Source organism: Sinocyclocheilus anshuiensis, unplaced genomic scaffold (assembly GCF_001515605.1).
Source record: "Sinocyclocheilus anshuiensis isolate Anshui unplaced genomic scaffold, SAMN03320099.WGS_v1.1 scaffold929, whole genome shotgun sequence".
Classification (NCBI taxonomy): domain Eukaryota; kingdom Metazoa; phylum Chordata; class Actinopteri; order Cypriniformes; family Cyprinidae; genus Sinocyclocheilus; species Sinocyclocheilus anshuiensis.
This window is the reverse complement of record NW_015557109.1, coordinates 144,369-156,760: the sequence shown is the minus strand read 5'-3', so window position 1 is coordinate 156,760 and position 12,392 is coordinate 144,369. Positions and strand designations below refer to the sequence as shown.

Genomic DNA, 12,392 nt, shown 5'->3' with positions numbered 1-12,392 from the left:
CTCATCATGCAGGTTTCTCCCAGCCTGTCACAAATGGCACAATCCATTAGCAGGCCGCTGTAGATTACCAGAGATTACTAGACCGCAGAAGAAAAGAACAAAGGTCATGTATATTTCAGAAGAATTAAAGTTTTAAAATCATCCATATGTTCAGATGAGCAATGTACAATGCCAAATCATGCAATGTGCATTGTCTGTTTTTCCCTCTGTTGAATAAAAATAAACATAAAAATAAACTATGGCTTTTTTAATCATACCTAACATGTATTTTATTCAAACACAGCACAGTTTGTAATATGAAACATGAAAAATTACATTATAAAAGCATTTATCAAGGAAGTTATTTTAGTAAATATAGTCTCGATGTTGTTTATAAAGATTTTTTCCTCAACATATCGAAAGAAAATATCAATATGGTGCAGAAAGGTTCATGTGAACGCCGGTGGAGGACTGCATCCTCACACACCGCATGTAAGGTTACTGTATGTCCATGAAGTGTAAGGAAATTTGTTTTATGTGTTGCGTAGTTGTTTTGTGTAAGACGAGTGAAGAGCCACTGCTGTACATTCACACACAAACTGACAAACCCAATAAGCAGACCATTTAGTTTTCTTAATGCGTGATCACAACAACATTTTGCAAATAACAATTAAAAGAATTTCACTGATTGACGTCCCTGATAAATACATGCATTAAAATAACTAATGTTTACTCATTCTTGAAGGAGAAATGGAGTCACGTGTGTGGTCTCTAAACAGGCTTTAGATTTTCTCAGAGCAGTCCTCTGATTCTGAGACATTTCACACCAATGGCTTCTTGTTTTTATTTGTGAGGAATAACATATTATTCAAACACATATTTCAACTCAAGTAGTTGCTTTTGTTAAATAATAAAAACGTGCAACACATAAAAATACGAAGAGTTCAAGATCCTGGATCAAGAAGGCAGAGAGACCCAGTGGATGACTGTTCTGGTACAGATCCGCTGTGGTGTTAGGAGTAGATGGACCAGTAGATGATGTTGAAGAGCGTGTAAGCGGCGGGAAAGATCACTCGCGAGTACTTGTCTATGGCATGAGTGTCTATCCAGACGTTGACGTATCCCCGGGACGTCTTCACGCGACTCGTCCTCTGGCTGTCAGCGAGGGTCAGCTGGGCCAGGATCCGCTCCTGCCTCGCACCGTTCTCAGGCATCCCATACGTCCCCGCTGCGCTGGGATCCATGTCACTGTAGCACGTGGTCATCATCATGTCCTCTGGGTTTGCTATTCCACACGTGCAAGGCAACTGAAACGTCAAGCCGTAAACACAGGAGAGACAGACATGATACAGCGGCATCTCGTCGTCTTAATTTACCAGCATCAGAGAGGAGCAAACAGTGGTCTTACTTGATTCCTGAGCTTCCTCTCTCGGCGCTCCTGCACGGTGGTCAGGTAATTGACGGCCGCGTACTCGATGACAGAGAGGAAGACGAAGACGAAGCTGACCCACAGGTAAATGTCCACGGCTTTGATGTAGGAGACTCTGGGCATGGAGGCGTTGACTCCGGTGATGATGGTGGACATCGTGAGAACCGTCGTGATGCCTGTGAGTGAAAGCAGCATTCAGTGCATGGACGTGATTTTGAGGACTATTACAGCTGAACAAACAGGACACGACCTGATTTTTTAAGACGGTTTTTGTCCAAATTAAACATTTATTCAGATCAATTTACATTGCATTCAAAGTATACATTTAATTACGTCCATGCGTTCCCTGGGAATCAAACCCATGATCTCAGCATTGCTTGTACCTTTCAAACTGAAAATACACTGAATAATTTCTCACTTACATGACAGTAATTAGTACATGTTTAATTATATTTGATCATGTCCATGTGGAGCGGTTTTATCCTACCGAGAGGAACTCTCGCCGGCACGGCTCTGCGGTCGATCCAGAACGACACCCAGGACAGCATGACCATCAGCGTGGCTGGGAAATACGTTTGCAGCAGGAAGAAGAAGACGTGACGCCGAAGAGTGAAGTGTATGTAGAGACGATTGTACCAGCCTAGAAAACACAAATCTGGATTAATGTGCACAGCCCACCATGTTGGTGCAGTTTTACCATATTTTACTCCTTTAAATGGCCAGATTGGTGGTGTGATGCACATCCATTTCAAACCTTAGACAGTAGTGTTCAAGCAACATATCGGGGGAAACGTTACAGCATGTGAAAAGAGTGCTGAGATGTACAGTTTAACTGCTTTATACACTTAATTTGCATTTAATATCATTGATCACAAAGTCACATGTCGGTTTAATAACCACATAGAGTCAGCGGATCCGAGCCTTCAGTCATGCGCAGCGGTGCTGTGAGAATATCAGCCAGCGATTCACCAACAGCTGTGTACATAAACATCTGATATTAGTGAGTTTAGATAAAGAAAAAAACACAGTTTGGGAAGATCATCATTTACTTATGATGTTTCATCTTGGTTAGCCTTTGGAACCATGAACAACCATGAAAAGCACAGTGATAAGTGTACCAACAAAAGCAGCGCTTCAGAAGACATGCATATTTAGCAGCATTGTATATACCTGAGAAGCTCATCATAACAAGAGCCAGAAAGAAAATATTAGAATTAGTAAAGAAATGCTACCAAACAACTGAGAGAATGAGATGGATACAACTGAAGAAGACTTCATCAGAAATGCACAGCAGAAGAACACTCAGAGAAACTCCAGGCTGTTTCAAAGACAGAAGTTGAATGTTGGTGTGAGTGTGATTCTTTATTCTCACCAACAGGTCCAGAGTTGAAGTTGTTTTGGGATCCGGAATTAGGTATAAAAACAGCCTAAAATACTCTCTAGGGCTTTTCACACTGTGCTTAACCCCGGGTTATTATTGTTCTAAACCACGCTTTAACCCCGGGTATGTATCACATGTGTAATTTAGAAGCGTGTGAGCACCGTTTTTTACCTGTGTTTTGAAACCCTGCTCTGGAGCATTAGCACCGCTTTTGTGCTGTTGACCCTGCATTGCGGTGCCAAACTTGCACAGTATGAAATGACATGAAGGTCCAAACATAGGAGCCTAATCACTCAGTCCTGTCAATGATCATTACAAGCCTATATAAGCAGCACTCATTGCACTGTCCCAGCGACTGTCCTTCCGGCATCCCTCCACCTCCCCATCTCCACCTGTATTTCTGTTAGTCTCCCTCGATGTAGTACCACAGTGGGGGAACTCTGAGCTCAAGCCGAGCCTTGGGTTCGAGTCTCCATCAAGGACAGCAAGCCAACATCATTTACCATTAACCATTAGGACTGGAGGACAGGCGAACTCGTGAAACATTGTTAGAATGCTAGTCATTATATAAACAGTGACGCTGATAAGAACAGTAACTCGACACGTCATCTTATGAATGCCAGGATTAATTATTAACCCGGGTAATTGATGAGCAGTGTGCCCAGGATAACCCAGGATTCCCTGTAGCTGTGTTCAGAATGACCCAGGGTTAAAGGCATATCATATGTTTGTTTTTTTTACTGAACTACTGAAGAAGTCACCGACATCTTGGATTTCCTGAGAGTGAGAAAATTGGTAACACTTTACAATACAGGGGCACTAATACGCATTAATTCATGCTTAACTAATGCACAGAGTTAATATATAACTCATGAAATAAACCATTTATTAATAATTACTACATCAGCAACAAATGAACATTCTATATGATTCATAGATTAAGTGATCAATAACTTTTTATTAGTTAAATGTGTCATAATGTATTAATTCCCTAATAACATATTATATTAACTAATAGTGTAAATTCTTGTGTTGATTACCACAGTAGGTTGAAGCCATGCATTTCAACTTGCAGTTGTCTGCTTTAATTAATCATTAGCTAATGATTTGCAAAGATATCATTATGTTATGACTTTACTTGTTTTCGTGACTAACTAATAAACTAATTCAAAATCCATAACCACAATGACATATTAATTAACAATTAGTTAATAGTTCTGTGCCTCAACAAGTAAAGTCATAACAATGATATCTTTGCAAATCATACATTATACAAACTAATACATTATGACACATTTAACTAATAACAATTTATTGATTACTTAATCTATGAATCATATAGGATGTTCATTAGTTGCTGATGTAGTAATCATTAATAAATTGTTTGTTTCTTCATGAGTTATATTTGTGACCCTGGAGCACAAAAGCAGTGTTAAGTCGCTGGGGTATATTTGTAGCAATAGCCAACAATACATTGTATGGGTCAAAATTATACATTTCTCTTTTATGCCAAAAATCATTAGGATATTAAGTAAAGATCATGTTCCATGAAGATATTTTGTAAATTTCCTACCGTAAATATATCAAAACTTAATTTTTGATTAGTAATATTCATTGCCAAGAACTTCATTCGGACAGCTTTAAAGATGATTTTCTCAATATTTTTTTGCGCCCTCAGATTCCAGATTTTCAAATAGTAGTATCTCGGCCAAATACTGTCCGATCCTAACAAACCATACATCAATGGAAAGCGTATATATTCAGCTTTCAGATGATGCATAAATCTCAATTTCGAAAAATTGACCCTTATGACTGGTTTTGTGCTCCAGTGTCACATATTAACTCGTGATTATCTGTGCAACTATAGTTAAGCATGAATTAATGCATATTTGTGCACCCGTATTGTGAAGTTACCAGAAAATGAACAGCAAATTTTCATTTTTTTTAAAAGTTAAACTAGTTAAAGCATGAATAGCCCTTCTGTAACAGCAGTGTGTATTCGAGTGAAAATAACCCGGACTAATATGAACTGAAGCCAGATGCTCAGCTCCTGCTCCAGGCTCCTGATCCCGAGCCCATCTGTTCTTCAGTCTCCGGCGGCCTGAATCTCTGGGTCTGCACCTTCTTACCTAAACGCTGTGTCGGTCAGTGAATGAGTGACACCTTCACAGTGACCTTCAGACCAACAACCTTCACCTGAACAGCAGAATCACCAGGGCCTTTCCCAGCAAACCTCAGTATTCAGGCAGAACAAGAACAGAAGCAATTCACACTGGAGATGAGCTTTGTCCAGTGATGAAAACCAAGAACATCTGAGCTTTAAGACACATTTCTAGAGCCACTGTGACTATTTCACAGGATTTGATGGCATTCACTCTGAAACCTGTTTTATTTGCCAAGCTGAAGGATCTGCGCTAAACATTCAGATGAGCATCTGAGAGCACTGAAGCATTACCTGTGCTGCTGTAGAACGCAAGCTTAGTTGTGGTGTGGAACTTCTGGATGAGAAACTGGGACAGAGAAATCTTGTCATCGGTGTTCAGCGACTCGTTGCCCTTCTTCCAGTAAAGCATAAGATCGTCGTCAGTGTACGCATCTGAAATAATAACACATTTAACCCGCATCAGCTGCTGCTAGTTCAAATAAATCACCGTCTTTGGTAGAAAAAGGGTTTGGCCTCTGCACATTTGCCCCACATGCATCTTATTTCTTCAGTTCAACAAAACCACATGCACGTGGATGTCAGAGGAGGCGACGTGGATAAATGTGTGCTGTGTTTGTGTACGTACAGCTCTCGATCTCCAGTGAGCACATCTGTGTGTCCAGAGGAAATCGGCTCAGGTCCATGTTACACATGGCAGTGACGGTCACTCTACAACAACACAACAGTCAGATTCACCACATCGTCCAGTGGCATGCTGACACATATCAGACCAGTAGAAACATGAAGATATTTTGTCAATTTCCTTCCATAAATATATCTTAGTTTTTTATTAGTAACATGCATTGCTAAGAACTTCATTTGGACAACTTTAAAGATGATTTTCTCAATATTTAGATTTTTTTGCACCCTCAGATTCCAGATTTTCAAATAGTTGTATCTCAGCCAAATATTGTCCGATCCTAACAAACCATACATCAATGGAAAGCTTGTTTATTGTGATGTATAAATCTCAATTTAAAAAAATTGACCCTTATGACTGCTTTTGTGCTCCAGGGTCACATTTGGTAAGAGCGCATCGGGTGAGAAGGAATGAGATGATTAGAGTATCTCTTCATTGACTGAGATCATTAACATCTGTGTTTCTGTCAGGTTTATCTGAAAGCGTTCACCTCAGACTGTAGAGCACGTTTCCGTCGGGATACACTCGTAGCATCAAGTTGTCTGTTGTCGTGTCGTGGATGAAAGATCTTTTGGAATGAACAAAGAACATGTCGGGCACCCAGATCTTCTTCACCAGCCGGCTGTCGAACGTCATGCTTTGATTATTGGTGCTCGGGAAGGACAAGCGCTCATCTTTCCAGTAATGTCTCAAATACAGTGTCATGGTGAAATCCTGAGGAGAAACGCCAGATGGTAAAAACAATTAAAAGCTAAGCGAGAAGAGTTAAAGCAGCAGATATTAGAGTCACTCGAGGTTGTGTGTCGCAGTGGTTTTACCACAGGTGAGGCATGATGCAAAGCATTACGACATCAATGTTAAATTTAATGATTAATAACCACTAAACAACAGAGTGCTACAGGAAATAGGACTTTAAACATGACTCGCAACTGATTTGATTACATTACTATTTTCTTTAGTAAAAACAAGATTCCCAACATTTTATTTGACCAGTGACAGACAGTAATGTAGTATTTTTACTACTACTCCATTTCATAAAACCATATCAATCCTTGTTATTTTAAACTGTAGAAATCAACACGCAGTGATAGCGATGTAGTGAATGAGCTGATTCCTTTCAGTGAATATGTCTGTCGATTCTAAGGATTGACAGAAGACTCACAATAACAATAATAATGGCATGCTCTTAATCGAGCGCTCACCATGTCAGCCTCAGAGATGGTGTCGAGACTTTCAACCTGAACATCCACACCTACTGGGATCGGAGGTCCTGTAAGTGCACAGTCAAAGGCAAAAATTGTGTTTCCGCTCCTCACTTGTGTCGGTTATATTTTTACACATTAAAATGAAAGCATATATCATTATCATGAGATATTACAGTAGGCGCTCTCTTTCTGTGAGCAGACGGGATTTAACGCTGCAGTATCTGTGGCCTATTTTAGCTCAGACTCACTATCGTCTGTGACACGAGCGCTCAAACACAAGTGGGTCATGACCAATCAAAGTGCTGCCGTCTCACATCTGGACACCCGGCTCTGTTTTCCTTTCCTCCACGCACACGACAAGCCAAAGCTGAAAAGCTCATGAAAAGAGTGTTGTAATGTTATCAGCAGTCAGTTATGATGCCTCCGTCATAAAGAAACTCGTGCTCTTCTCCACAGTAGAAATGCCTTGTGAAGCTGGATTACGAGGGTGTTTTCACATGCAGCGTCACCGTGGGTTTGATTCCTGATAAAAATGCATACCTTTGAACTAAAGAGCCTGACAAATGCATAAATGTGTGTCTATTGTTTTAGGTAGAGTTGGACAGCATAACATGAACTAAACAATTAGAAGCATCCATAAATACAAAGGATAATGGCAAGACAAACGTTCTGAGATGTGTTGCATCAAACGTCTGCAGTGTGTTAGCCGTGAAACCATAAACAACACAAGTCCGTGCGGGACTCGGCAATCACTGCAGATCTCTGGATGTTATATGTGGCTCATGCTCACCTCCAAATGCTGGTCTCATTGTAAAGTCATGGTCATCTATCCTCAACAGCTGCTCAGATTTGGTCATAGGAGACTTTGTCATGTCTGGACTTCTTCTGAAGATTGGGCTACAGTGACAATAAGAGTAGAACTATTAGACACTATTAGTCAGCTAAAGCTCTGTGCAGACGAGGGACTCAATGAGACGCTTCAAAAGATACATCCAACAGAGTATGGCAATTATAGATTATGATCTTAGAAGTTTGATTTCTTCTCCACAGCAAAAAATATATTTAAAATCCCATAAAACCATAAAGTCTTTTAATAGAAATACTAACAAAAGACTGTGAGATTGTGTAAAGATCCAAATTGAATTATGTTGTACCTGCCAGACTTCTGGGCTCCTCCATCCACTCGTGTCGTTTCTCTCCGTAATCTACAAGATAAAGAGAATGAAATGAAATTCTGTCATATCAGCAATCAACAGGATCTGCACACCGTTCTCCTGCATTTCTGCACTGATTCGGTGGAGTGGATGTAAACATGATCGCAGGTTTTCAATGGTACTGCACTTGTATTGCTCACATTTGACAAAATATTGAACAAACGAATAGGTGCTGCACTTCATCTGTGATATTGTACATTTGTGAGGCTGTTTCTTCAGTGTTTGCTTTAGTGCAGCAGACATTTGTACTTTTCGATCTCTTCCAGCTTGTGTTGAACAGCATAATTCCCGAGCGTGCATCACATACATCTGAGCTGTTTTAAAGCATCTTTGATCTTCAGCTCAAATCAAACACATCATCCTCATCATTATGTGCAGATGACAGGCGTGAGCGTGAAGTGATGTTTGATGTGATGTTGCTGGTTGCGGCCGCTCACAGGCAGCTGGTTAATAATCCGCTCAGCAGAAATCCTCTGTTCTCCAGAGCAAACCAGCAGTGTGTCTCCTCCACTGACACAACACTCGTCTGACATCGGGACAATCACATACCGGATCCGGACACAGGGAGATCATACACTCTTACAAATAAAGTTTGGTTATTGGCATCGATGGGTTCATAAACATCCATGGAACCCTTCCCTTGCACAAAAGGATCTTTATAGTGGAAAAAAGCGCCTTCTGGACACATGAGAAGAGTAAGACTCACAAGAGTGAAAGTGAAGCTTCAGACACTGACATGAAATCCTGCATTTATCAAGCAGGCAGACAGAATATCGTCAGATTTAAACAGACACCAAAACAGACTTGTTCATTTCATCATTATCTGTTTTCTATGTTCTATGCACTGCTTCTTGATGGAAGAAAGTACAACTCTATTTCCCATCAGAGTTGATTTCATTCCTTTGCACTCGACAGGCCACGTTCACAACAGGAGTATTACCTGCTTTGCTTGTAGGGCTTCTGTCTGGGACCTCTTCTGTGGGCCGATCTTCCGGCGGCGCCCAGCAGACAGACGCAGATGAACACAAACACAGTCTCCAGCTGCATGGTGCTCATATCCCTGTTCAGTGTTCAAATCCTCGACGCTCTGCAGCCCAAACGAACACGGACGTCTGTCCTGTTAACATCACACAGCTTAATCTCCACACTGGGAAAAGCAATTTGGACTAAACCCATAAATCCTTGAGCGTCAGATGGCACAGATTTGATCCCTCCGCTCTGCTCGTGATGCGCCGCCCCAAACCAATTCTCCTAATGATACTGTGCCCTGCATTTCTCTGGTGAGGTCAGTCGTGAGGATGCTGACGAGAGAGTCACTCGAGCTCCTTCATCTGCCTCTGAAAACACAGCTGAGACATTCCCTCCACAGAGACTGTGTGTCTCCAGTAAAACACACAGTTGTCTGATTAAAGGAAGGAAGCATATTTTTGTCATTAAACTGAACATCACTACTACAATCCCAAATCTCTGGGTAAATGGGTGACTGTAATTCACATCTAGTAATTGCAAGGACTGATGCATGGCAGGCAGAAGAAAACAATGGCAGAGCAGTTGCTGTGGAATTATGAAATGAAAAAGCATGTGATAATCCTGAGCATCATCACAGAGAAGAGTAAGGGAAGAGTCACTGAGTAGATGCTTACAGTACATTTAACCCTTTAACCGTTTAGTCGACCGAGGGGCAAACTCAGGCGCTCCTCTTCCTCAACAAAGCCATTTCATGAGCTGAGAAATATTTTATAACAGTATCACTAAATTAAGAAACCAGTGGCATCTACGCTAATGTTTCCTAATGTCTCCCAAAGCGTTTTTCCTTCTGTATAACACCAAAATTGATTTTTTTTTTGTCCGAGTTGCCTTTGTTTTGTTCACTGGGCGACTAAAGCACTAAAAAAAGTATTATGGATTTATACCACAAAATAAGTAATTATTTATCACATACATTATTAGTACATACCACAATATCTTTGTCAGCTATAATCTGTAAAGCTGCTCTGTGTATTATGAAAAGCGCTACACAAATAAACCTAATTGACTTGATCAGAAATTGAGGAAGGGAGATAAGATCACAGTGCCAGCTCTGAGTTTCTCATTTTCTGATCAATGATCCTCAAAGCCAAACCTTCAGTGTGTGTGTTTTAGACAGTCACTGATTCTTGAGACATGGGACAAAACATGCTCAGTAACTGCAATTAGGTTTAAAAATTTAAATATTTTCAATTGTAAATGTTATAAGGGATTAATAATAGAATGTATTTAACACAATTATCCCCTTCAATTTAATTTGATCATTATTATATCAAATCTATGACACTTATTGTCTTCTCACTACATCTAAAACAGTGTGTCCACAGAGAAGGGCTCAATCATTCATATGCTATAAAATGGATAAAAATGTATTTAAATTATGAAAAAGAGCTTGTTTTATCAAAGGCAACACTTAATAATATCTCATGTCAAAGCAAGGTTGTTTTTCAATGACGCATGCATGTTTAATAAGGTTTCTGTCAGACTCTGGGCCAGGTTTTGTGTGTGTCTTTGCTCCCTATGTGCTCCGTCATCCAGTTTCTCTGTCTCGTGTTTTGAATTCATTGTTCCCAGGTGTTTCCAATGTTAATTGTCATTAGTTCCAGGTGTCCCTTGTCTTCCCCTCATCAGTTCCTGTGTATTTAAAGTGTGTTCTAGTTCTTGTCCTTTGTCAGTCGTTGAACGTCATCCTGATGTGTCGAGTCCTGTGATCCCCAGCCTTTGTTAATAAAACCCTTTTGATTTATTCTACTCTGTGTCTCCTCGCTCCTTTGTTCCCGTGTTCCTCGTGTGTGTGAACTGTGACAGTTTCAAAGTTGTGTCCCCACTTTTTGTCAACACCGTCAGACATTTATTAAAATGTATTAAAATCAGGCAATATCAGGGGCAGCTGTCACTCTAAAGGACCCCCTCGCCAGAGTACATCAGTGTCAGACAGACTCTGGTAAGATTTATAGTTTTAGAATATTTTAAATCCTAATGTTAATATTTCCTTTGTCACAATCATGATATGTCAACACCATCTTCCAATTTCTGCTGAAATAATATGAAATGTTTAGAACATTTTATTCTCCTGAAGCAGGTTCTATTAGCATCTCGCATCAACAGAGAAATTAAAATGGCTACTACATGAACTCCATTTGTTTTGTGAAAGAAATGCCAAATTTGTCAAATGATGGGCCAATGATGGAGTTGACATTCAGCGTGAAGTCGTATTTTTTGTGGTTTTCAAGTCATTTTTAATTATATTAAATATAAAATAGTGTTTAATTTTTCTAATAATGTATAAATACTAAATATGTGACCTGACAGCACATATTGGTTTTGTGGATTGATAGTCATCACGTCTAGCAGAGTAAGGGTTGAGGGAACATAAGATTCAGGGAACATAAGGATGAGGGAACCCAAAACACTGGATAAAACACATACTATATATACTATATAATTACTATATACATTACTATATTATGTAATGACCTTCCCCTTTAACTCGCTTTGCTTGGCGTTACCACTAGAGGGAGTAATAAACGTATAGGATATAAGTGAGGCGAAGTAGAGTAAGAGTAATAATCCACGTTTGCTCACGAGCTAACCGGTACAGCTCGGGAGAATGATTTGAGCTTTCAGCTTTTAGTATCCCTTCGGCAAGCAGAGCGAGTTTTACAGTGCCACGGTGAAGTGATCTGATTGTAATGGTGCTATGAAGTCAATCAACGGTTGTGATGCATGGAGAGAATTTGCAACAAAGAATTGAGATAACGAATACTTCAGCAGTGAAGTTTATTGCATCTGAGTAAAATAAATCGAAGGCACCCGTCAGAAACTCTCTGCCTCTTTTTGTTCGACGCTGAAGGGCTGCTACAGTACATATACTATACAATACAGTTCATATGTGTTCTGATAATTTTGGATCATTTTTTAAGATGTTTAAATCTGAATATTAAGATCCTGGGGAATGTAAATGGATAGAGGTAACAACTAATTGTTTTATTTGTTCATATAACTGTTTTTAAAAGTTACCTTGTTACCATAGTAGATGCACAGCAGACATACTGTTCTGCGATGAGAGAAAATAGAGCATTTGTGTTCCAAAGATATATCAAAATACTTAAATGTGAGTCTTGAAAGAAAGCTTTATAAACAATAACATACTCACTGTTTGTTTTAATACAGTAATTGATTGATTACATGTGTTAGTTAAAATGACTACAAATTCAAGTTTTCATCACCACCATCAGATATGTCAACTCTGTCAGGTCTCTCACCTCCATCAGATGAATATTTTTACAATATTTGATAATTATATTTTATATT

The 12,392-nt window shown here is 39.7% G+C and overlaps 1 protein-coding gene across 1 annotated transcript; it reads right to left on the bottom strand.

Moving 5' to 3' along the window:
• Positions 1-443: 443 nt before the first annotated feature.
• Positions 444-9,247, bottom strand: LOC107677688 (gamma-aminobutyric acid receptor subunit rho-1). Its single transcript, XM_016472691.1, has 10 exons — positions 8,992-9,247; positions 7,992-8,042; positions 7,628-7,734; positions 6,835-6,902; positions 6,123-6,346; positions 5,579-5,661; positions 5,245-5,385; positions 1,896-2,048; positions 1,388-1,584; positions 444-1,286 (listed from the first exon to the last, which is right to left on the bottom strand). The coding sequence occupies exons 1-10, from the start codon at positions 9,105-9,107 to the stop codon at positions 993-995; spliced, it is 1,434 nt and encodes a 477-aa protein (XP_016328177.1). The 5' UTR covers positions 9,108-9,247; the 3' UTR covers positions 444-992.
• Positions 9,248-12,392: the final 3,145 nt, after the last annotated feature.